We start from the raw sequence: 27122 nt of genomic DNA on the forward strand, positions 1-27122 counted from the left end.
TTGGTAGATATGAAGGCATTCTTTTTCATGTCCAAATTTGGTGCCAGTTAGTTTTCTTAGAGCATTCAAAATGTGCATTGCTTTCATGTTTATGTTATTGGTGTGAGGAATGAATTCATGTGTCGCATGAGATGCCTAGAATGAATGGTGTTTTTATATATTCATTTATTTACCTATCTATAATTACTATAAGACCAATTTCTATCAAATATTCTTGGTGTTACCCAGACCCTTTCTAAAGGCTCCTGCAGCCCAAAGCTGTGCTACTTCCAGTTAAATGGAAATTTAGACTCCTTTGGAGTGAGATATTCTTTGATGAGACTTTACTCCCAATGTTAAAGCCTTGCTAAACAGAATTTTTTGTTCACAATGTAACCTCGAGCAGACAGTTTCTGGTAACACCTGTTGCAGACAAAAAGTATATATGTGCCATTAGTGGAGGGAACAAGGAGAACTGGGAGACCAAATTAGAGATGCAAGGATGGACTGAAAAAGATTTTGAGTGATCGGGGCCTGAACATGCAGGAGGGTCAAAAGGTGTGCACAGAACAGTGTGAACTGGAATGATGAGGTGTACTGGAGTTAACGACCCATCAATGGTCTGAACCAAGGCAAGTGAAACATCCGGGGTAAACTATGGCAAGGTCTGTGGGGCCTGGATGTGGATAGGGAGCTGTAGTTTCGGTGCATTAAACATGACGACTTGTGTGTGGATGTGAGTGGATGTGGCCTTTCTTTGTTTCCTGGCAATATCTCGCTTATGTAGGGGGTGGTGCTGAAAATGAAGAAGGTGAGCAAGTATGAATATGTACATGTGTATAAATGTATATGTATATGTATATGAAGGGGGCTAATGGGGAGGTAATAACAAGTAGTGGCAATATGAGAAGGAGATGGAGTGAGTATTGTGAAGGTTTGTTGAATGTATTAGATGAATGAGTGGCAGATGTAGGGTGTTTTGGTCAAGGTGGTGTGCGAAGTGAGAGGGTTAGGGAGAATGATTTGGTAAACAGAGAGGAGGTAGTAAAAGCTTTGCAGAAGATGAAAGCTGGCAAGGCCACCGGTGGATTTGGATGGTATTGCAGTGGAATTTATTAGAAAAGGGGTGGCTGTGTTGTTGACTGGTTGGTGAGGATATTCAATGTGTGTATAACTCATGGTGAAGTGCCTGAGGACTGGCAGAATGCATGCATAGTGCCAATGTACAAAGCCAAAGGGGATAAAGGTGAGTGCTCAAATTACAGAGGCATAAGTTTGTTGAGTATTCTGGGAAAATATATGGGAGGGTATTGATTGAGAGGGTGAAGGCATGTACAGAGCATCAGATTGGGGAAGAGCAGAGTGGTTTCAGAAGTGGTAGAGGATGTGCAGATCAGGTGTTTTCTTTGAAGAATGTATGTGAGAATTACTTAGAAAAACAAATGGATTTGTATGTAGCATTTATGAATCTGGAGAAGGCATATGGTAGAGTTGATAGAGATGCTCTGAGGAAGATATTAAGAGTATATGGTGTGGGAAGCAAGTTGCTAGGAGGAATGAAAAGTTTTAATTGAGGATGTAAAGCTTGTGTACGAGTAGGAAGAGAGGAAAGTGATTGGCATTCAGTAAATATCGGTTTGCAGCAGGGGTGCGTGATGTCTCCATGGTTGTTTCATCTGTTTATGGATGGGGTTGTTAAGGAGGTGAATGCAAGGGATTTTGAGAGAGGGGCAAGTGTGCAGTCTGTTGTAGAAGAAAGGGCTTGGGAAGTGAGTCAGTTGTTGTTTGCTGATGATACAGCGCTGGGGGCTGATTTGGGTGAGAAACTGCAGAAGCAGGTGACTGAGTTTGGTAAAGTGTGTGAAAGAAGAAAGCTGAGAGAAACTGTGAATAAGAGCAAGGTTATTGGGTAGAGTAGGGTTGAGGGACAAGTCAATTGGGAGGTAAGTTTGAATGAAGGAAAACTGCAGGAAGTGAAGTGTTTTAGATATCTGGGAGTGGATTTAGCATCGGATGGAACCATGGAAGCGTAAGTGAGTCACAGGGTGGGGGAGAGCGTGAAGGTTCTGGAAGCATTGAAAAATGTGAGGAAGGTGAGAATATTATCTTGGAAAGTAAAAATGGGTATGTTTGAAGGAACAGTGGTTCCAACAATGTTATATGGTTGCGAGGCATGGGCTATAGATAGGGTTGTGCGGAGGAGGGTGGATGTGTTGGAAATAAGATGTTTGAGGACAATATATGGTGTGAGGTGGTTTGATCGAGTAAGTAATGAAAGGGTAAGAGAGTTGTGTGGTAATAAGAAGAGTGTGTTGAGAGAGTAGAAGAGATGAAATGGTTTGGTCACATGGAGAGAATGAGTGAGGAGAGATTGATAAAGAGGATACATGTGTCAGAGGTGGAGGGAACGAGGAGAAGTGGGAGACCAAATTGGAGGTGGAAATATGGAGTGAAAAAGATTTTGAGTGATCGAGGCCTGAACATGCAGGAGGGTGAAAGGTGTGCAAGGAATAGAGTGAATTGGAGCAATGTGGTATAGTGGGGTTGACGTGCTGTCAATCAATTGAACCAGGGCATGTGAAGCGTTTGGGGTAAACCATGGAAAGTTTTGTGGGCCTGGATGTGGAAAGGGAGCAGTGATTTCAGTGCATTATACATGACAGCTAGAGACTAAGTGTGAACGAATGTAGCCTTTGTTGTCTTGTCCTAGTGCTACCTCTCGTGCGTGCGGGGGGGGGGGGGGGGAGGGGGTTGTCATTTCATGTGTGGCGGGGTGGCAACGGGAAGGGATGGAGGCAGCAAGTAAGAATTTTGTACATGTGTATATATCTGTATATGTCTGCGTATGTATATATATTTGTATACGTTGAAATGTATAGGTATGTATATGTGCGTGTGTGGACATGTATGTATATACATGCGTATGTGGGTAGGTTGGACCATTCTTTCTTCTGTTTCCTTGCGCTACCTCGCTTACACAGGACACAGCGACAAATTATAATAAAAAATAAATAAATAAATATGTATATATGTGCACATACACACATACATATACATATATGCACATACATGTATATGCATATATGTATATATATGAGTCATGAATGGATGTCACTCTTTGTCTGTTTCCTGATGCTACCTTGCTAATGCAGGAAACAGCGATCAAGCTTAAAAATATGCGAAGGTGAGTAATGTGGGAGTTGAGGGTATAATCGGTGTACATGGGGTATTCAGTGTTGTGAATGGAAATGGTGAAGAACTTGTGGATTTGTGTGCTGAAAAAAGACTGGTGATTAAGAATACCTGGTTTAAAAAGAGAAATATACATAAGTATACATATGTGAGTAGGAGAGATGGCCAGAGGGCATTACTGAATTACGTGTTAATTGATAAGCATGGAAAAGAGAGACTTTTGGATATTATTGTGCTGAGAGGGGAAGCTGGTGGGATTTCTGATTACTATCTTGTAGAGGGGAAGGTGAAGATTTGTAGACGTTTTCAAAAAAGAAGAGAAAATGTTGGGGAGAAGAGAGTGGTGAGAATAAGAAGCTTGGAAAGGACACTTGTGTGAGGAAGTACCAGGAGAGATTGAGTGTAGAATGGCAAAAGGTGAGAGCAAATGATGTGAGGGGAGTGGTTGAGGAATGGGATGTATTTTGGGAAGCAGTAATGGCATGTGCAAAAGATACATGCAGCATGAGAAAGGTGGGAGGTGGGTAGATTAAAAAGGGTAGTGATTGGTGGGATGAAAAAGTAAAGTTGCTAATGAAAGAGAAACGAGAGGCAAGGAGTGCAAATGACTGGAAGATGTATAAAAAAAAAAAGTGGCAGGAGGTCAAGAGGAAGGTGCACAGGTTGAAAAACAGAGCAAATGAGAATTGGGGTGAGAGAGTATCATCAAATTATAGGGAGAATAAGAAGATTTTTGGAAGGAGGTAAGTAATATGTGTAGGACAAGAGAACAAATAGGAACATTGGTGAAGGGGGCATGGGGGGAAGTGATAACAGGTAATGATGAAGTGAGGAGATGGAGAAAGTATGTTGAAGGTTTGTTGAATGTGTGTGATGATAGAGTGGCAGATGTAGGGTGTTTTGGTTAGGGCGGTGTGCGAATTGAGAGGGTCATGGAGAATGGTTTGCTTAAGAAAGAAGTTGTAGTGAAAGCTTTGCAAAGGATGAAAGCCAACAAGGTGGCGGGTTTGGATGGTATTGCAGTTGAATTAATTAAGAAAGGGGGTTGACTGAGTTGTTGATTCATTGGTAAGGATATTCAATGTATGTATGGATCATGGTGAAGTGCCTGAGGATTGGCAAAACGCATGCATAGTGCCACTGTACAGAGGCAAAGGGGATAAAGGTGAGTGTTCAAACTACAGAGACAAAGTTTGTTGAGTATTCCTGGGAAATTGTATGGGAGGTTATTGATTGAGAGGGTAAAGGCATGTACAGAGCATCAGACTGGGGAAGAGCAGGGTGGTTTCAGAAGTGGTACAGGATGTTTGGATCAGGTGTTTGCTTTGAAGAATGAGGGTGAGAAATACTTAGAAAAACTGATGGATTTATATGTAGTATCTATGGATCTGGAGAAGGCATATGAAAGGGTTGATAGAGATGCTTTGTGAAAGGTCTTAAGAGTATATGGTGTGGGAGGTAAGCTGCTAGAAGCAGTGAAAAGTTTTAACTTAAGATATAAGGCATGTGTACGAGTAGGAAGAGAGGGTGATTGGTTCTCAGTGAAGGTCGGTCTGTAGAAGAGGTGTGTTTAATTTGTTTATTGTTGTTTAATTTGATTATGGATGGGGTGGCTAGGGAGGTAAATGCAAGATTTTTGGAAAGAGGGGTGAGTAAGCAGTCTGTTCGGGATGAGAGTGCCTGAAAAGTGAATCAGTTGTTGTTTGCCGATGATACAGCACTGGTGGCTGATTTGAGTGGGAAACTGCAGAGGTTGGTGACTGAGTTTGAAAAAAAGAGAGTTAAGAATACATGTACATAAGAGCAAGGTTATTAGGTTCAATAGGGTTATGGGACAAGTTAGGTTAGGATGTAAGTTTTAATGGAGAAAAATTGGAGGAAGTGAAGTGTTATAGATATATGGGAGTGGACCTAGCAGCAAATGGAATCATGGAAGCAGAAGTGTCACAGGGTGGAGGAGGGGTTGAAGGTTCTCAAAGCAATGAAAAATGTGTGGAAGGGGAGAAGATTATCTCAGAGAGCAAAAATGGGTATATTTAAAGGAATAGTAGTTCCAACAATATTATATGGTTGTGCTATAGATAAGGTTGTATGGAGGAGGGTGAATGTGTTGAAAATGAGATGTATGAGGACAATATATGGTGTGAAGTGGTTTGATCGAGTAAGTAATGAAAGGGTAGCTCAAGGAAACAGACTAAAGAATGGCCCAACCCACCCACATACACATATATATACATAAACACCCACACACTCACATATACATACCTATACATTTCAACATATGCATACACAGACAAATACATATATACACATGTACGTATTCATACTTGCTGCCTTCATACATTCATGTTGCCACCCCGCCACACATAAAAGTGCACCCCCTTCGCCCTGCGCACGCGCAAGGTAGTGCTAGGAAAAGCCAACAAAGGCCACGTTCGTTCACACTCAGTCTCTAGCTGTCATGTGTAATGCACCAAAACCACAGCCCTCTTTCCACATTTAGGCCCCACGAAATTTTCCATGGTTTACCCCAGATGCTTCACATGACCTGGTTCAATCCATTGACAACACATTGACACTGGTACACCACATCATTCCAATTCACTCTATTCCTTGCATGCCTTTCACCCTCCTGTATGTTCAGGCCCTGATCGCTCAGAATCTTTTTCTCTTCATCCTTCCCCCTCCTATTTGGTCTCCCACTTCTTGTTCCCTCTACCTCTCATACATATATCTTCTTTGTCAATCTTTCCTCACTCATTCTCTCCATGTGACCAAAACATTTCAATACACAACTCCTCTGCTCTCATAACCACACTCTTTTTATTACCACATATCTCTCTTACCCTCTCATTACTTACTCAATCAAACAACCTCACACCACATATCATCCTCAAACATTTCATTTCCAACACATCCACCCTCCTCTGCACAACCCTATCTATAGCCCATGCCTCACAACCATATAACATTGTTGGAACCACTATTCCTTCAAACATACCCATTTTTGCTCTCCGAGATAACGTTCTCACATCCCACACATTCTTCAACACTCCCAGAACCTTCACGCTCTCCCCCACCCTTTGACTCACTTCCGCTTCCATGGTTCCATCTGATGCCAAATCCACTCCCAGATATTTAAAACACTTCACTTCCTCCAGTTTTTCTCCATTCAAACTTACCTCGCAGTTAACTTGTCCCTCAACGCTACTGAACCTAATAACCTTGCTCTTATTCACATTTACTCTCAGGTTTCTTCTTTCACAAACTTTATCAAACTCAGTCACCAACTTCTGCAGATTCTCACCTGAATCGGTCACAAGTGCTGTATCATCAGTGAACAACAACTGACGCATTTCCCAAGCCCTCTCATCCACAACAGAATGCATACTTGCCCCTCTCTCCAAAACTCTTGCATCCACCTCCATAACCACCCCATCCATAAACAAATCAAACAACCATGGAGACATCACACACCCCTGCCACAAGCCGACATTCACTGGGAACCAATCAATTTCCTCTCTTCCTACTCGTACACATGCCTTACATGCTTGGTAGAAACTTTTCACTGCTTCTAGCAACTTACGTCCATCACCATATATTCTTAATACTTTCCATAAAGCATCTCTATTAACCCTATCATATGCCATCTCCAGATCCATAAATGCTACATACAAATCCATCTGTATTCTAAGTATTTCTCACATACATTCCTCAAAGCAAACACCTGATCCACACATCTTCTACCACTTCTGATACCATACTGCTTTTCCCCAATCTGAGGCTCTGTACATGCCTTTACCCTCTCAATCAATACCTTCCCATATAATTTCCCAGGAATACTCAACAAACTTATACCTCTGTAATTTGAACACTCACCTTTATCCTCTTTTCCTTTGTACAGTGGCACTATGAATGCATTCAGCCAATCCGCAGGCACTTCACCATGAAGCATACATATATTGAGAATACTTACCAACCTGTAAACAACACAGTCACCCTCTTTCTTTAATACATTCCACTGCAATACCATCCAAACCCTCTGCCTTGCCTGGTATATATATATATACATATTTATATATATATATATATATATATATATATATATATATATATATATATATATATATATATATATACATATATATATATTTTTTTTATGCTTTGTCGCTGTCTCCCGCGTTTGCGAGGTAGCGCAAGGAAACAGACGAAAGAAATGGCCCAACCCACCCCCAATACACATGTATATACATACACATCCACACACGCAAATATACATACCTATACATCTCAATGTACGCATATATATACACACACAGACACATACATATATATCCATGCACACAATTCACACTGTCTGCCTTTATTCATTCCCATTGCCACCTCGCCGCACATGGAATACCATCCCCCTCCCCCCTCATGTGTGCGAGTAAGTGCTAGGAAAAGACAACAAAGGCCCCATTCGCTCACACTCGGTCTCCAGCTGTCACGCAATAATGCCCGAAACCACAGCTCCCTTTCCACATCCAGGCCCCACACAACCTTCCATGGTCTACCCCAGACGCTTCACATGCCCTGATTCAATCCACCGACAGCACGTCAACCCCGGTACACCACATCGATCCAATTCACTCCATTCCTTGCCCGCCTTTCACCCTCCTGCATGTTCAGGCCCCGATCACACAAAATATTTTTCACTCCATTTTTCCACCTCCAATTTGGTCTCCCACTTCTCCTCGTTCCCTCCACCTCTGACACATATATCCTCTTGGTCAATCTTTCCTCACTCATTCTCTCCATGTGCCCAAACCATTTCAAAACACCCTCTTCTGCTCTCTCAACCACGCTCTTTTTATTTCCACACATCTCTCTTACCCTTACATTACTTACTTGATCAAACCACCTCACACCACACATTGTCCTCAGACATCTCATTTCCAGCACATCCATCCTCCTGCGCACAACTCTATCCATAGCCCACGCCTCGCAACCATACAACATTGTTGGAACCACTATTCCTTCAAACATACCCATTTTTGCTTTCCGAGATAATGTTCTCGACTTCCACACATTCTTCAAGGCTCCCAGGATTTTCGCCCCCTCCCCCACCCTATGATTCACTTCCGCTTCCATGGTTCCATCCGCTGCCAGATCCACTCCCAGATATCTAAAACACTTTACTTCCTCCAGTTTTTCTCCATTCAAACTTACCTCCCAATTGACTTGACCCTCAACCCTACTGTACCTAATAACCTTGCTCTTATTCACATTTACTCTTAACTTTCTTCTTTCACACACTTTACCAAACTCAGTCACCAGCTTCTGCAGTTTCTCACATGAATCAGCCACCAGTGCTGTATCATCAGTGAACAACAACTGGCTCACTTCCCAAGCTCTCTCATCCACAACAGACTTCATACTTGCCCCTCTTTCCAAAACTCTTGCATTCACCTCCCTAACAACCCCATCCATAAACAAATTAAACAACCATGGAGACATCACACACCCCTGCCGCAAACCTACATTCACTGAGAACCAATCACTTTCCTCTCTTCCTACACGTACACATGCCTTACATCCTTGATAAAAACTTTTCACTGCTTCTAACAACTTGCCTCCCACACCATATATTCTTAATACCTTCCACAGAGCATCTCTATCAACTCTATCATATGCCTTCTCCAGATCCATAAATGCTACATACAAATCCATTTCCTTTTCTAAGTATTTCTCACATACATTCTTCAAAGCAAACACCTGATCCACACATCCTCTACCACTTCTGAAACCACACTGCTCTTCCCCAGTCTGATGCTCTGTACATGCCTTCACCCTCTCAATCAATACCCTCCCATATAATTTACCAGGAATACTCAACAAACTTATACCTCTGTAATTTGAGCACTCACTCTTATCCCCTTTGCCTTTGTACAATGGTACTATGCACGCATTCCGCCAATCCTCAGGCACCTCACCATGAGTCATACATACATCAAATAACCTTACCAACCAGTCAACAATACAGTCACCCCTTTTTTTAATAAATTCCACTGCAATACCATCCAAACCTGCTGCCTTGCTGGCTTTCATATATATATATATATATATATATATATATATATATATATATATTTTTTTTTTTTTTTTTTTTTTTTTTTATACTTTGTCGCTGTCTCCCGCGTTTGCGAGGTAGCGCAAGGAAACAGACGAGAGAAATGGCCCAAACCCCCCCCCCCCCCCATACACATGTACATACACACATCCACACACGCAAATATACATACCTACACAGCTTTCCATGGTTTACCCCAGACGCTTCACATGCCTTGATTCAATCCACTGACAGCACGTCAACCCCTGTATACCACATCGCTCCAATTCACTCTATTCCTTGCCCTCCTTTCACCCTCCTGCATGTTCAGGCCCCGATCACACAAAATCTTTTTCACTCCATCTTTCCACCTCCAATTTGGTCTCCCTCTTCTCCTCGTTCCCTCCACCTCCGACACATATATCCTCTTGGTCAATCTTTCCTCACTCATTCTCTCCATGTGCCCAAACCATTTCAAAACACCCTCTTCTGCTCTCTCAACCACGCTCTTTTTATTTCCACACATCTCTCTTACCCTTACGTTACTTACTCGATCAAACCACCTCACACCACACATTGTCCTCAAACATCTCATTTCCAGCACATCCATCCTCCTGCGCACAACTCTATCCATAGCCCACGCCTCGCAACCATACAGCATTGTTGGAACCACTATTCCTTCAAACATACCCATTTTTGCTTTCCGAGATAATGTTCTCGACTTCCACACATTTTTCAAGGCTCCCAAAATTTTCGCCCCCTCCCCCACCCTATGATCCACTTCCGCTTCCATGGTTCCATCCGCTGACAGATCCACTCCCAGATATCTAAAACATTTCACTTCCTCCAGTTTTTCTCCATTCAAACTCACCTCCCAATTGACTTGACCCTCAACCCTACTGTACCTAATAACCTTGCTCTTATTCACATTTACTCTTAACTTTCTTCTTCCACACACTTTACCAAACTCAGTCACCAGCTTCTGCAGTTTCTCACATGAATCAGCCACCAGCGCTGTATCATCAGCGAACAACAACTGACTCACTTCCCAAGCTCTCTCATCCCCAACAGACTTCATACTTGCCCCTCTTTCCAGGACTCTTGCATTTACCTCCCTAACAACCCCATCCATAAACAAATTAAACAACCATGGAGACATCACACACCCCTGCCGCAAACCTACATTCACTGAGAACCAATCACTTTCCTCTCTTCCTACACGTACACATGCCTTACATCCTCGATAAAAACTTTTCACTGCTTCTAACAACTTGCCTCCCACACCATATATTCTTAATACCTTCCACAGAGCATCTCTATCAACTCTATCATATGCCTTCTCCAGATCCATAAATGCTACATACAAATCCATTTGCTTTTCTAAGTATTTCTCACATACATTCTTCAAAGCAAACACCTGATCCACACATCCTCTACCACTTCTGAAACCGCACTGCTCTTCCCCAATCTGATGCTCTGTACATGCCTTCACCCTCTCAATCAATACCCTCCCATATAATTTACCAGGAATACTCAACAAACTTATACCTCTGTAATTTGAGCACTCACTCTTATCCCCTTTGCCTTTGTACAATGGCACTATGCACGCATTCCGCCAATCCTCAGGCACCTCACCATGAGTCATACATACATTAAATAACCTTACCAACCAATCAACAATACAGTCACCCCCCTTTTTAATAAATTCCACTGCAATACCATCCAATCCTGCTGCCTTGCCGGCTTTCATCTTCCGCAAAGCTTTTACTACCTCTTCTCTGTTTACCAAATCATTTTCCCTAACCCTCTCACTTTGCGCACCACCTCGACCAAAACACCCTATATCTGCCACTCTGTCATCAGACACATTCAACAAACCTTCAAAATACTCATTCCATCTCCTTCTCACATCACCATCACTTGTTATCACCTCCCCATTTACGCCCTTCACTGAAGTTCCCATTTGCTCCCTTGTCTTACGCACTTTATTTACCTCCTTCCAGAACATCTTTTTATTCTCCCTAAAATTTAATGATACTCTCTCACCCCAACTCTCATTTGCCCTTTTTTTCACCTCTTGCACCTTTCTCTTGACCTCCTGTCTCTTTCTTTTATACTTCTCCCACTCAATTGCATTTTTTCCCTGCAAAAATCGTCCAAATGCCTCTCTCTTCTCTTTCACTAATACTCTTACTTTTTCATCCCACCACTCACTACCCTTTCTAAACAGCCCACCTCCCACTCTTCTCATGCCACAAGCATCTTTTGCGCAATCCATCACTGATTCCCTAAATACATCCCATTCCTCCCCCACTCCCCTTACTTCCATTGTTCTCACCTTTTTCCATTCTGTACACAGTCTCTCCTGGTACTTCCCCACACAGGTCTCCTTCCCAAGCTCACTTACTCTCACCACCTTCTTCACCCCAACATTCACTCCTCTTTTCTGAAAACCCATACTAATCTTCACCTTAGCCTCCACAAGATAATGATCAGACATCCCTCCAGTTGCACCTCTCAGCACATTAACATCCAATCCCTGGGGATAGCGGAGAAAGAATACTTCCCACATATTCCCTGCGTGTCGTAGAAGGCGACTAAAAGGGGAGGGAGCGGGGGGCTGGAAATCCTCTCCTCTTGTTTTTTCTTTTTAATTTTCCAAGAGAAGGAACAGAGAAGGGGGCCAGGTGAGGATATTCCCTCAAAGGCCCAGTTCTCTGTTCTTAACGCTACCTCGCTAATGCGGGAAATGGCGAATAGTTTGAAAGAAAAGAAGATATATATATATATATATATATATATATATATATATATATATATATATATATATATATATATATATATATATATATATATTTTTTTTATGCTTTGTCGCTGTCTCCCGCGTTTGTGAGGTAGCGCAAGGAAACAGACGAAAGAAATGGCCCAATCCACCCCCATACACATGTATATACATACGTCCACACACGCAAATATACATACCTACACAGCTTTCCATGGTTTACCCCAGACGCTTCACATGCCTTGATTCAATCCACTGACAGCACGTCAACCCTGGTATACCACATCGCTCCAATTCACTCTATTCCTTGCCCTCCTTTCACCCTCCTGCATGCTCAGGCCCCGATCACACAAAATCTTTTTCACTCCATCTTTCCGCCTCCAATTTGGTCTCCCTCTTCTCCTCGTTCCCTCCACCTCCGACACATATATTCTCTTGGTCAATCTTTCCTCACTCATTCTCTCCATGTGCCCAAACCATTTCAAAACACCCTCTTCTGCTCTCTCAACCACGCTCTTTCTATTTCCACACATCTCTCTTACCCTTACGTTACTTACTCGATCAAACCACCTCACACCACACATTGTCCTCAAACATCTCATTTCCAGCACATCCATCCTCCTGCGCACAACTCTATCCATAGCCCACGCCTCGCAACCATACAACATTGTTGGAACCACTATTCCTTCAAACATACCCATTTTTGCTTTCCGAGATAATGTTCTCGACTTCCACACATTCTTCAAGGCTCCCAGAATTTTCGCCCCCTCCCCCACCCTATGATCCACTTCCGCTTCCATGGTTCCATCCGCTGCCAGATCCACTCCCAGATATCTAAAACACTTCACTTCCTCCAGTTTTTCTCCATTCAAACTCACCTCCCAATTGACTTGACCCTCAACCCTACTGTACCTAATAACCTTGCTCTTATTCACATTTACTCTTAACTTTCTTCTTTCACACACTTTACCAAACTCAGTCACCAGCTTCTGCAGTTTCCCACATGAATCAGCCACCAGCGCTGTATCATCAGCGAACAACAACTGACTCACTTCCCAAGCTCTCTCATCCCCAACAGACTTCATACTTGCCCCTCTTTCCAAAACTCTTGCATTCACCTCCCTAACTACCCCATCCATAAACAAATTAAACAACCATGGAGACATCACGCACCCCTTCCGCAAACCTACATTCACTGAGAACCAATCACTTTCCTCTCTTCCTACACGTACACATGCCTTACATCCTCGATAAAAACTTTTCACTGCTTCTAACAACTTGCCTCCCACACCATATATTCTTAATACCTTCCACAGAGCATCTCTATCAACTCTATCATATGCCTTCTCCAGATCCATAAATGCTACATACAAATCCATTTGCTTTTCTAAGTATTTCTCACATACATTCTTCAAAGCAAACACCTGATCCACACATCCTCTACCACTTCTGAAACCACACTGCTCTTCCCCAATCTGATGCTCTGTACATGCCTTCACCCTCTCAATCAATATCCTCCCATAAAATTTACCAGGAATACTCAACAAACTTATACCTCTGTAATTTGAGCACTCACTCTTATCCCCTTTGCCTTTGTACAATGGCACTATGCACGCATTCCCGCCAATCCTCAGGCACCTCACCATGAGTCATACATACATTAAATAACCTTACCAACCAGTCAACAATACAGTCACCCCCTTTTTTAATAAATTCCACCGCAATACCATCCAAACCTGCTGCCTTGCCGGCTTTCATCTTCCGCAAAGCTTTTACTACCTCTTCTCTGTTTACCAAATCATTTTCCCTAACCCTCTCACTTTGCACACCACCTCGACCAAAACACCTTATATCTGCCACTCTATCATCAAACACATTCAACAAACCTTCAAAATACTCACTCCATCTCCTTCTCACATCACCACTACTTGTTATCACCTCCCCATTTGCGCCCTTCACTGAAGTTCCCATTTGCTCCCTTGTCGTACGCACATTATTTACCTCCTTCCAGAACATCTTTTTATTCTCCCTAAAATTTAATGATACTCTCTCACCCCAACTCTCATTTGCCCTTTTTTTCACCTCTTGCACCTTTCTCTTGACCTCCTGTCTCTTTCTTTTATACATCTCCCACTCAATTTCATTTTTTCCCTGCAAAAATCATCCAAATGCCTCTCTCTTCTCTTTCACTAATACTCTTACTTCTTCATCCCACCACTCACTACCCTTTCTAATCAACCCACCTCCCACTCTTCTCATGCCACAAGCATCTTTTGCGCAATCCATCACTGATTCCCTAAATACATCCCATTCCTCCCCCACTCCCCTTACTTCCATTGTTCTCACCTTTTTCCATTCTGTACTCAGTCTCTCCTGGTACTTCCTCACACAAGTCTCCTTCCCAAGCTCACTTACTCTCACCACCCTCTTCACCCCAACATTCACTCTTCTTTTCTGAAAACCCATACAAATCTTCACCTTAGCCTCCACAAGATAATGATCAGACATCCCTCCAGTTGCATCTCTCAGCACATTAACATCCAAAAGTCTCTCTTTCGCGCGCCTGTCAATTAACACGTAATCCAATAACGCTCTCTGGCCATCTCTCCTACTTACATAAGTATACTTATGTATATCTCGCTTTTTAAACCAGGTATTCCCAATCATCAGTCCTTTTTCAGCACATAAATCTACAAGCTCTTCACCATTTCCATTTACAACACTGAACACCCCATGTATACCAATTATTCCCTCAACTGCAACATTACTCACCTTTGCATTCAAATCACCCATCACTATAACCCGGTCTCGTGCATCAAAACCACTAACACACTCATTCAGCTGCTCCCAAAACACTTGCCTCTCATGAGGCATGGAGAGGATGAGTGAGGAAAGATTGACAAAGAGGATATATGTGTCAGAGGTGGAGAGAACGAGGAGAAGTGGGAGACGAAATTATAGGTATAGATGTATAGGTATGTATATTTGTGTGTGTGGACGTGTATGTATATACATGTGTATGTGGGTGGGTTAGACCATTCTTTCATCTGTTTCCTTGCGCTACCTTGCTAACACGGAAGACGGCAAGAAAGCAAAATAAAATAAGTAAAAAATGATATATATATATATATATATATATATATATATATATATATATATATATATATATATGTTGGGGTGAAGAGGGTGGTGAGAGTAAGTGAGCTTGGGAAGGAGACTTGTGTGAGGAAGTACCAGGAGAGACTGAGTACAGAATGGAAAAAGGTGAGAACAATGGAAGTAAGGGGAGTGGGGGAGGAATGGGATGTATTTAGGGAATCAGTGATGGAGTGCGCAAAAGATGCTTGTGGCATGAGAAACGTGGGAGGTGGGTTGATTTGAAAGGGTAGTGAGTGGTGGAATGAAGTAAGATTATTAGTGAAAGAGAAGAGAGAGGCATTTTGACGATTTTTGCAGGGAAAAAATGCAATTGAGTGGGAGATGTATAAAAGAAAGAGACAGGAGGTCAAGAGAAAGGTGCAAGAGGTGAAAAAGAGGGAAATGAGAGTTGGGGTGAGAGAGTATCATGAAATTTTAGGGAAAATAAAAAGATGTTCTGGAAGGAGGTAAATAAAGTGTGTAAGACAAGGGAGCAAATGGCAACTGCAGTGAAGGGTGCTAATGGGGAGGTGATAACAAGTAGTGGTGATGTGAGAAGGAGATGAGTGAGTATTTTCAAGGTTTGTTGAATGTGTTTGATGATAGAGTGGCAGATATAGGGTGTTTTGGTCGAGGTGGTGTGCAAAGTGAGAGGGTTAGGGAAAATGATTTGGTAAACAGAGAAGAGGTAGTAAAAGCTTTGCGGAAGATGAAAGCCGGCAAGGCAGCAGGTTTGGATGGTATTGCAGTGGAATCTATTAAAAAAGGGGGTGACTGTATTGTTGACTGGTTGGTAAGGTTATTTAATGTATGTATGACTCATGGTGAGGTGCCTGAGGATTGGCAGAATGCTTGCATAGTGCCATTGTACAAAGGCAAAGGGGATAAGATTGAGTGCTCAAATTACAGAGGTATAAGTTTGTTGAGTATTTCTGGGAAATTGTATGGGAGGGTATTGATGGAGAGGGTGAAGGCATGTACAAAGCATCAGATTGGGACAGAACAGTGTGGTTTCAGAAGTGGTAGAAGATGTGTGGATCAGGTGTTTGCTTTAAAGAATGTATGTGAGAAATACTTAGAAAAGCAAATGGATTTGTATGTAGCATTTATGGATCTGGAGAAGGAATATGACAGAGTTGATAGAGATGCTCTGTGAAAGGTACTTAGAATATATGGTGTGGGAGGGAAGTTGTTATAAGGAGTGAAAAGTTTTTATTGAGGATGTAAGGCATGAGTATCAGTAGGAAGACAGGAAAGTGATTGGTTCTCAGTGAATGATGGTTTGCGGAAGGGGTGTGTGATGTCTCCATGGTTGTTTAATTTGTTTATGGATGGGGTTGTTAGGGAGGCGAATGCAAGAGTTTTGGAAAGAGGGGCAAGTATGCAATCTGTTGTGGATGAGAGAGCTTGGGAAGTGAGTCAGATGTTGTTCGCTGATGATACAGCACTGGTGGTTGATTCTGGTGAGACACTGCAGAAGCTGGTGACTAAGTTTGGTAAAGTGTGTGAAAGAAGAAAGCTGAGAGTAAATGTGAATAAGAGCAAGGTTATTAGGTAGAGTAGGGTTGAGGAACAAGTCAATTGGGAGGTAAGTTGAATGGAGAAAAACTGGAGGAAGTGAAGTGTTTTAGATATCTGGGAGTGGATTTGGCAGCAAATGGAACCATGGAAGAGGAAGTGAATCATAAGGTGAGGGAGGGGGCAAAAGTTCTGGGAGCATTGAGAAATGTGTGGAAGTTGAGAACGTTATCTTGGAAAGCAAAAATGGGTATGTTTGAAGGAATAGTGTTTCCAACAATGTTATATGGTTGCAAGGCGTGGGCTATAGATAGAGTTGTGCGCAGGAGGGTTGATGTGCTGGAAATAAGATGTTTGAGGACAATATGTGGTGTGAGGCGGTTTGATCGAGTAAATAATGAAAGGGTAAGAGAGATGTGTGGTCATAAAAAGAGTGTGGTTGAGAGAGCATAAGAGGGTGTTTTGAATTGGTTTGGTCTCATGGAGAGAATGAGTGAGGAAAGATTGACCAAGAGGATATATGTGTCAGAGGTGGAGGGAACGAGAAGTGGGAGACGAAATTGTAGGTGGAAAGATGGAGTGAAAAAGATTCTGAGTGATTTGGGGCCTGAACATGCAGGAGGGTGAAAGGCGTGCAAGGAATAGAGTGAATTGGATCGATGTGGTATACCGGGATCAACGTGCTGTCAATGGATTGAATGAAGGCATGTGAAGCATCTGGGGTAAACCATGGAAAGTTCTGTGGGGCCTGGATGTGGAAAGGGAGCTGTGGTTTCGGGCATTATTGCATGACAGCTGGAGACTGAGTGTGAGTGAATGGGGCCTTTGTTGTCTTTTCCTGGCGCTGCCTCGCGCACATGAGGGGGGAGGGGGATGTTATTCTGTGTGTGGCGGGGTGGCGATGGGGGTGAGTAGGGGCGGACAGTGTGAACTGTGTGCATGTGTGTATATGTGTGTGTCTGTGTGTGTATATATGTGTGCACGTTGGGATGTGTGGGTGTGCATGTTTGCGTGTGTGGATGTGTGTGTGTGTGCATGTGTGTGGGGGTGGGTTGGGCCATTCTTTCGTCTGTTTCCTTGTGCTACCTCGCAGGAGTGGGAGACAGCGACAAAGCAAAATAAATAAATAAATATTATTAGTATTATGATTATTATCATTATTATTGTCATTTTTATTCATTTAGTATACTTGTTCATCATTTCCCACATCAGCAAGGTAGTGCTAGGAAACAGAGAAAGAATGAACCATCCAATCATTTACACACACATAGATATATACATACACACATATCTGTGTTCAAATCATATTTATACATATCAATATATGCACATATACATAAATACACATGTACATATTCATATTTGTTTGCCTTTATCTATTCCTGGCACCACCCTGCCACACAGGAAACAGCAACACCACCCTCTGTATCAGCAAGGTAGTGCCAGGAAAACAGACAAGAAAAACCACATTGTTTCACACTCAGTCTAGCTGTCATGTTTAATGCACAGAAACTTCAGCTCCCTATCCACACCCAGGCCCCACAAACCTTTCCATGGTTTACCCTAGACAATTCACATGCCCTGGTTCAGTCCATTGAGAGCACATCAACCACGGTATACCACATTGTTCCAATTCACTCTATTCCTTGCACGCCTCTCACCCTCCTGCATGTTCAGGCCCTGATAGCTCAAAATTTTTTTCACTCCATTCTTCCACCTCCAATTGGTCTCCCACTTCTTGTTCCTTCCACTTCTGACACATACATCCTTTGTCAACCTTTCCTTAATCATTCTCTCCATACGTCCAAACCATCTCAACACACCTTCTTCTGCTCTCTCAACCACACTCTTTATTACTATACATCTCTCTTACCTTTCCTTACGTACTCGATCAAACCACCTCATACCACATATTGTTCTCAAATATCTAATTTCCAACACATCCAACCTCTTCCATGCAAGCTTATGTATAGCCCATGCCTCGCAACCGTATGATATTGTTGGAACTACTATTACTTTAAACATACCCATTTTCGCTCTCCAACATTCTCTCTTTCCACACATTCTTCATTGCTCCCAGAACCTTTGCCCCTTCCTTTACCCTATGACTCACTTCCGCTTCCATGGTTCCATTTGCTGCTAAGTCCACTCCCAAATATCTGAAATATACTATTAGGAAGATAAAAAAGTTAGTCATAAATGCAATGATAAACTTCTGAAGGTAACAACTGTCATGTGAAACAGACTTTTAGGTTTTATGGTCTGGGTTTATCAAAGTATGTTCACATCTTGCAAGGTTTTAGTCTCAGTAGTATATTTCTTATTTATCACAAATCAGAAATTAAGTCCTAATTCTTCTTGTGCAGGAACCCGTTCCTAGACAACAAGTTCATTATGAAATACTCAACTTGTAATCTATCTAGTGGATTTTTTCAGATGATTCTCAGAATTGAGCAAAAAAACAAGAGAAATAGTATGTCACTGAAAAGCTGACCAAGATATCTGTGATATGACCAGATCATTTACTTAGATGGTACGAAATCAACATAAACCAAACATGCTTACCAATAAAGAGAAGATATTGGATAAAATTTCTCTCTGTGAAAGGCATGAAATGAGTTTGATGAAATGCAAGAAAAATCTGTTAGACAAATTTTTTGTTCTACATTAAGCTCAGAAAAAGTAATGCAAACCTAATATATAATATACAAATAAAAAGAGGTCAAATTCAATTGGAATCTGTCATATGCCATTATCAGCATAAGCGAATATAAACAACAAAAACATATCTGCATATACACGTCCTTTTCATGAGTCCTGTCACTATAACTGTGTCTAAAAAGTAGAATTTTTCAATGAGTGGCCAACTTCACTCTCTGTTCACAAAACAAAGCCAAGATAATCATTTTTCCATCAATTCTATAAAAGAAGTCTGATGAAAGACTGATACAATGACAGAAAGAGATATGATAAGATAATATCAGTATACAAGACATGTAATACATATTTATTCATCATTTTCATACAAGAAATCTAATTACAGATTGATAGTTATGAAAAAAGGTACAATACAAGAATTAACATGAAAGGTAACCATTGATTTCATACAGAAAATTTAATTATCATTTGATACAATGCCAGAATCAAATATGATATACAGTGAAATGTCTTTAGTTCAGAATGATTGGTGCAAAAACGCTGTTGGACCAATGATTTTTTTCTAAAGTTTAGATTGTGAACATTTCCAAGGCTAATGAAGGCTCAGCAAACAGTAAAATCCAGTAATGCAAGCTAATCGTTTTTAAGAGAATATAGTCATCTAACTCACTGCACAAGTACAATCATCCATTTTGAAGAGAACTAACTCTTTCCCTTCTTATGCTGAGTACATTCTAAGTGTTCGTTTAAACATCAAGGAATACAGTACTGTATTTTCAAAATATTAGTATGTCTGCAACAAAATATTTTGGTAATTTACCTATATGTGCACTACATATGAAAAATGAACTTAAATAGATATGTATATTGGAGCACTTAAGTGATAAGTGCATACGGGAAGGAGTTAATGTCTGCAGTACTTAGATATAAAGAAAGACAATACTGTAATAAAACAAAACACTGGTTAAACAATTGGATTCTTAATCCCTATAAAGTACTTATACTGTAGTTGGGTGGAGTATATAGATATGAAGATGCAAGGCTGAAGATGGTCCTGAGGCATCATGGAATACAGTACAGGTACACCACCGAATTTCTGGCAACTGATGGTTCAGCACCTCCTTTAGTCCAGACAAAATTATGTGAGGGAACTTGAAATTACCACAGCCACCAGACTAGTTTACTGGGCAGCCACATACGGCATCGTGTGTAGGGTGTGCTTATTTACATTCTTTTCACTGCACTTGTTGGTGGTGATACCGCAATTCTAAGAGATTCTTAGCTTATTTTGCTTAAAGTTAACCCTAGCTATGGCTTCTTGGACATATGAGAGTATCAGTCATGGTGTCAAACATAAACACCAGTCCATATCAATCCAAGATAAAGTAGAACTTGAAAAAAATGGACCATGGTGTTTCAGTGCGTAAGCTGTGTGACATCTACAGTATTGGTTCATCAACTGTTTATGCTATAAAGAAGCATAGGGAGAAAATACTGAGATTCTATGCAGACAGTGATTCCAAGAAGCAAATGACGATTAGAAAAACTATGAAAGATGGTAAGAGTACTGAGCATGACCGAGTGATGATGGAATGGTTTCAACAGCGTCTTAGTGATGGAGTGGACTTGTCAGGTAGCATGACAATGGAACAGGCTAAGATGTTCCATAAAGAACTTAAATTACAACATGAGCTTCAAAGATTCAAGAAACCTCATGGAATTTCCACGAATAAAGTGTGCAGAGAAAAGTGGTCTGCAAACCACGAAGGAGCTGCCATGTATGTGGACGCATTTGCAAAACTTGTAGCTGACAAGCACCTTAGTCCTGAGCAGATGTATAATGCAAACGAAACTGCATTATTCTGGTGATGCACACCTAGGAAAACACTAACAACAGAAGATGAAGAAGACCCCACAGGATTCAAACAATTTAAGGACAGACTTACCATCTTAGGGTGCTCAAATATTTATTTATTTTTTTTTTTTTTTTGCTTTGTCGCTGTCTCCCGCGTTTGCGAGGTAGCGCAAGGAAACAGACGAAAGAAATGGCCCAACCCACCCCCATACACATGTATATACATACGTCCACACACGCAAATATACATACCTACACAGCTTTCCATGGTTTACCCCAGACGCTTCACATGCCTTGATTCAATCCACTGACAGCACGTCGACCCCGGTATACCACATCGCTCCAATTCACTCTATTCCTTGCCCTCCTTTCACCCTCCTGCATGTTCAGGCCCCGATCACACAAAATCTTTTTCACTCCATCTTTCCACCTCCAATTTGGTCTCCCTCTTCTCCTCGTTCCCTCCACCTCCGACACATATATCCTCTTGGTCAATCTTTCCTCACTCATTCTCTCCATGTGACCAAACCATTTCAAAACACCCTCTTCTGCTCTCTCAACCACGCTCTTTTTATTTCCACACATCTCTCTTACCCTTACGTTACTTACTCGATCAAACCACCTCACACCACACATTGTCCTCAAACATCTCATTTCCAGCACACCCATCCTCCTGCGCACAACTCTATCCATAGTCCACGCCTCGCAACCATACAACATTGTTGGAACCACTATTCCTTCAAACATACCCATTTTTGCTTTCCGAGATAATGTTCTCGACTTCCACACATTCTTCAAGGCTCCCAGAATTTTCGCCCCCTCCCCCACCCTATGATCCACTTCCGCTTCCATGTTCCCATCCGCTGCCAGATCCACTCCCAGATATCTAAAACACTTCACTTCCTCCAGTTTTTCTCCATTCAAACTCACCTCCCAATTGACTTGACCCTCAACCCTACTGTACCTAATAACCTTGCTCTTATTCACATTTACTCTTAACTTTCTTCTTTCACACACTTTACCAAACTCAGTCACCAGCTTCTGCAGTTTCTCACATGAATCAGCCACCAGCGCTGTATCATCAGCGAACAACAACTGACTCACTTCCCAAGCTCTCTCATCCCCAACAGACTTCATACTTGCCTCTCTTTCCAAAACTCTTGCATTCACCTCCCTAACAACCCCATCCATAAACAAATTAAACAACCATGGAGACATCACACACCCCTGCCGCAAACCTACATTCACTGAGAACCAATCACTTTCCTCTCTTCCTACACGTACACATGCCTTACATCCTCGATAAAAACTTTTCACTGCTTCTAACAACTTGCCTCCCACACCATATATTCTTAATACCTTCCACAGAGCATCTCTATCAACTAGCATCTCTATTAATATCTGTTTAATTTGAATTTCTAGCAGTCCATGGCATACTTTAGACATATGGGAGATGTATAATTAGTGGGTTAGAGGTGTAGTGATGAATTATTATCACGTGACCACAGTTGGTCAAGCAAAATGGTTAATCTGGTAAGACTTTGGAACCAAGGGTGCCGGAAAATCAGTGGTGTACCTGTGCAATATTTGCACATGGCAAGTGCAGGATAATTTTCTCTGTTGAAGTATAGCATAATTTTGATTTTCTGTTCAAATATTAATAATACAGTGAATTAACAGCTAGACAAGCACATGCATTGATTGTAGTCATTTTCAGTACAGAATTTTGATATTTTCTTGCGGTTCTACTTTAAGTCTTGGATGGTGGGTGTATCAATGCCATATTCAGCATATCTTTTTCTACACTAACAGTAAATGTAAAATGCTTATGTTTAGCAGGAGTTAAATCATCTTGAGTTAACAATCTATTCTCAGAATCCACAGTGAGGGCTTAAAATGAGATAATTTTTCTGGACAGGGAATGTCACAGGCAAAATAAATGAGTTTAATTGAACAGTGATGTTCAATGACCCTGTAGGTAAACAGTGTCTGATGACATTCTTTGTATGTGCTTAATTTCTTGTCTTCATTATTGTTTTATCTGTTGTTCTATTACATTTTGCAGCATATTTCATGAACAGTAAGTGTACATGTGAGTACAAATAAAAATGAGTCGTTATGTAATGTTGTGTCCATCCATTTACAATGACTGTCCATAAGTGAATTCATCATGAGGAAGTGATCTATTCTTTGATTATACAATAACATTCTCTACTTTTTCTTTGTCTCTTGGTGTTAATGATAGTTTTAACTATCTTTTTTCTTTACATTTAGCAATGAATTAGGTATACCATCTTTTTTCTATAGCATTTAGCAGTAAATTAGATAAACCAGAAGCATAAAGTTAGGTGATCACAGTTGATCTTGTCAAGTGATCTCTTCTTCAAGCATACAATAGCATTCTCTATACTTGCTCATTTTCTTAATCTTAATAAATCTTTATATCTTGTTCTATTGTTTTTTGATGTAAAGTACTTGAACCATGAGAGTAAGTGAACACAAATATTTATGTATGTACTTACAAAAATGAATAGCTACATTAGTCATGTGACAATGCTATCAAAAGGGCCAACTGTGGTAGAACTCATCGTGATGAAGCTATCTCTTGGATTATATAATAACTTTCTATTTCTATTTAGTTTCTTTGCCTTATATTTTCTTCTACACATTATTCTATTACATTTTGCAGTAAATTACATGAAACATATGGGTAATATGAACAAGAATGCACAAACACACAAAAATGACTCTATATCTAACACGATAGCCAATTGCAGCAGGGCTCGTGAGGAAGCATTCTCTTCTTTGATTATACAACAATATTCTCTATTTTTGCTTAGTCTTTTAGTCTTGATAACTGTTCTGTATATTATTTTCTTGCATTCTGCATTATACTACATGAAAAATAACCCAAAAGGATATGTAAATGTAAACATGGATACAGATTCAAGTTGCCATGTACCCTGGCCATCACTGTGGTAACCTATCAACCACAGTACCTTGTGGTAAAGTGGTTATTTTCTGAACCACAGAAATTTTGCTGACTTAGGTAATTTTTTGCCAGATTGAAGACATTTCACTGTAACACTATTAAATGTGAAATATATTTGGTGAATCATGCCATTCTCATAACTATAGGCATTCTTTAAAGAAATTCAATAATACCTTAAATTTCTAGATTGGCCAGGATCACATCACCTACTGATGCATTACTTTAGAGAAGAAGAATCATATTTCTCCAATGATTATTTTTCTTCTGTTGCACACAGCTGTAAATCATTTACTTAGAGAAAATAAGAACTACGGGGAAAGTCAGAAAGAATTGTTTTGATAACTGCTGTTTGGCCTGACAGTTGTGTCATGATATTAACTGGCTACTCATACTGTGTGTAGGCAAATGACTTCCAACTGAAACTCAATCAGCAAATAAATATATTTTGGTGAAACACAGAAGCTTCACTGAAGGATATTGACAACAGTTAGTTATTACATTAGTGGAATGAATTTCATTATCTAATCTTTCATTTATAAAGCAGTTACTAAAAAAGTTACAAAACATTATTAATGTAATGACTGTGATGGTTCAATCACTGAAAAAATTTTTCATCACTAATGTGCAAAACATACAATTCAGATTAACAGTATACAGCAAAAAGAAAACTAGATAAGAATACTACGAAAATTGTATGGATATGTTGGTCACACTGACTGGCTCTTTAAATGGAAAAAATACTAAATAAACTAGAATCATTCACCTGGGCACATTTCAAAAACAGTGCCTTTTGTTTCTCCTAGATAAGACTATCTACATGCTGGTTGAATAATGTCTCAGAAAATTATAATTAGAATCTTTTGATATTAAGCTAACAAAAAATTATATATGACTCTAGAATTATACTTAGAATTTTTCTTTATATTAAGCTAACAAAAAAATTATATATGACTCTAAAACTGAAACAAATTCAGTAACATAGCTCTTTCATATCCTTATCAAAGATAATATAATTCTGATGCATGATTTTCAACATGATATTTGGGCTGCAACTAAACTGTGTGTGTAGTTATGTGCTTATTTAAATCACTCTTATGAGCACAACAATAAGAGCAATAAGAGCAGGAAAATGGTTTCTCCCCTGTATGGGTTCGAATATGAGTCTTGAGATTGCATTTCACACTAAAGCTCATTGGACATAAAGGGCAGGAATATGGCTTTTCTCCTGTGTGAGTTCGTATATGAATTTTCAAATTACTCTTATGAGAAGCATGAAATGGACAGTGTGGGCACCTATATGGTTTATCAGTGTAACAGCTCTGTAATGACTGCAGTGGAGGGTACCGGCATTGAAACTGCATTCCTTCAGTTATAGTGTTGTTGAGAATCTCTGTTGCTCCTGCAGGTCCAAATGTGGTAGTTGTAAGGTCACTGCCTTTCAGTCTCACCTGCAGGAGATGTTTATGTTATTTACTTCTATTTTGTAAAATTCATGGTTAGTACAACCACTCATGGATAAATAAATTCTTTTAAGTTACTATCTTTGTGGTTTTTACGTAGGTATATGAGCAACTGTATACCTAAAAATATAACATACCAATGAAATGTTACATATTTTGATGAGTAGCAGTATTTTTATATATATTTGAAGAAAACCTATAGAATATGAATATCTTCCTGTTGTGGATGTGGCATAAATTTTCAGTCCTTATCATGTGAATCTTCAGTTACAAATTATTAATGTTTTTATATAATACTGATCAGTCATCAAGGTTGCATTTTCTTTTATGTCAAACATTTCCTCTCCTCCATGGTCTATTTTGCAAAGCATGAAAAACATTCCCTGGGACAATATGGCTCAAGTCCTTTCAACCCGCATGATTTCCGATGAGGAGGTGCCAGCCTTCACTCACCCTTCACAAACATGCATGCACACACTTGCTCATTGCAGGCCAGTCTTCAGCCAAGTAGCAACCACTGTTGGGCAATTCTCTGGGACTGCATATTATCAAGACATGTCACTATCAGGCTGGCATTTCCATCCCATAAATCCTTTTCTTTCATTTTATATCCATTTTTTTAGTTTATTGAGTATGGATACCACATTTTGTATATACAATATATTTTACCTTCCTTTCCCAGGAGTCTTTTCAGTGGGGCTCCTGCAACACTCAGGAAGCTGGCCATATCCACTAGGTGTGATGTTATGTGTGTGTTTATGTGGGGAGAGTGCAGGGCAAATATGTAGTAACTATCTAACAATGTCTTCTCTATAGTAGTTCCATTGTGAGCATGGGGGGTCTTGGAACATGTTGAAACGCTGTCTGAAATGTTGGAGCAATGGGTGATGTCCAGAGCACAGATAGGAAAGAGGTATGTACTTTCTGATGGGCGTATGTCTGGTGGGGTGGTGTTTAGGACTGGATTAGGATGATGGCTGTTTAGTGCTTATCAAGTCATTTTGGTAAGTATATATTTTACATTTTTGTGTTTGCTGGGGGAAAGGGAGCAGTCCTATCCCCCAGTTCCTTTTGAAAAAAATCTTAGGCATAAATCAGAGTATCTTACGTTAATGCATGGAGTAAACATAACAAAATATCCAAGTTAGAGACAACTAACTGCACTGGAGAAAAATTATGATACCATTAGTATCAGATTTAGATCTAACTGCAAATGAAGATCTCATTGATTGTTCACATCTCATTCTAAAGCTTGAGGAAAATTTGGTACAAGTGATCACTACAAATTAATTTTGAGGAGGAATGTATGTAATGTATTGTAATGTAGTATAATGTTGGTCAACATGAAAGTCTTGAAAAATTACCTGATTTAGAATTGCATATTTTAATGACTTTTGCATTGTTCTGGGATGTTATCATCAATATCATCAATGAAAATAACATGAACTTAGCTTGGA

At 40.4% G+C, this 27122-nt stretch overlaps 1 protein-coding gene across 2 annotated transcripts in view; it reads right to left on the reverse strand.

The window, feature by feature from the left end:
- Window positions 1-27122, reverse strand: part of LOC139755984 (uncharacterized) — a 522691-nt gene that overhangs the window by 20927 nt on the left and 474642 nt on the right. The window contains exon 6 of one of the 2 annotated variants that reach the window (XM_071674874.1): window positions 19687-25653. The exons of the other annotated variant lie outside the window; for it this stretch is intronic. Coding sequence (XP_071530975.1) covers window positions 25258-25653 — 396 coding nt within the window. The 3' untranslated portion in view covers window positions 19687-25257. Of the gene's footprint in view, window positions 1-19686; window positions 25654-27122 lie in introns of those variants that run through there. 2 annotated transcript variants of the gene reach the window in all.

Source organism: Panulirus ornatus, chromosome 20, assembly GCF_036320965.1.
Source record: "Panulirus ornatus isolate Po-2019 chromosome 20, ASM3632096v1, whole genome shotgun sequence".
In the NCBI taxonomy this organism is placed as follows: domain Eukaryota; kingdom Metazoa; phylum Arthropoda; class Malacostraca; order Decapoda; family Palinuridae; genus Panulirus; species Panulirus ornatus.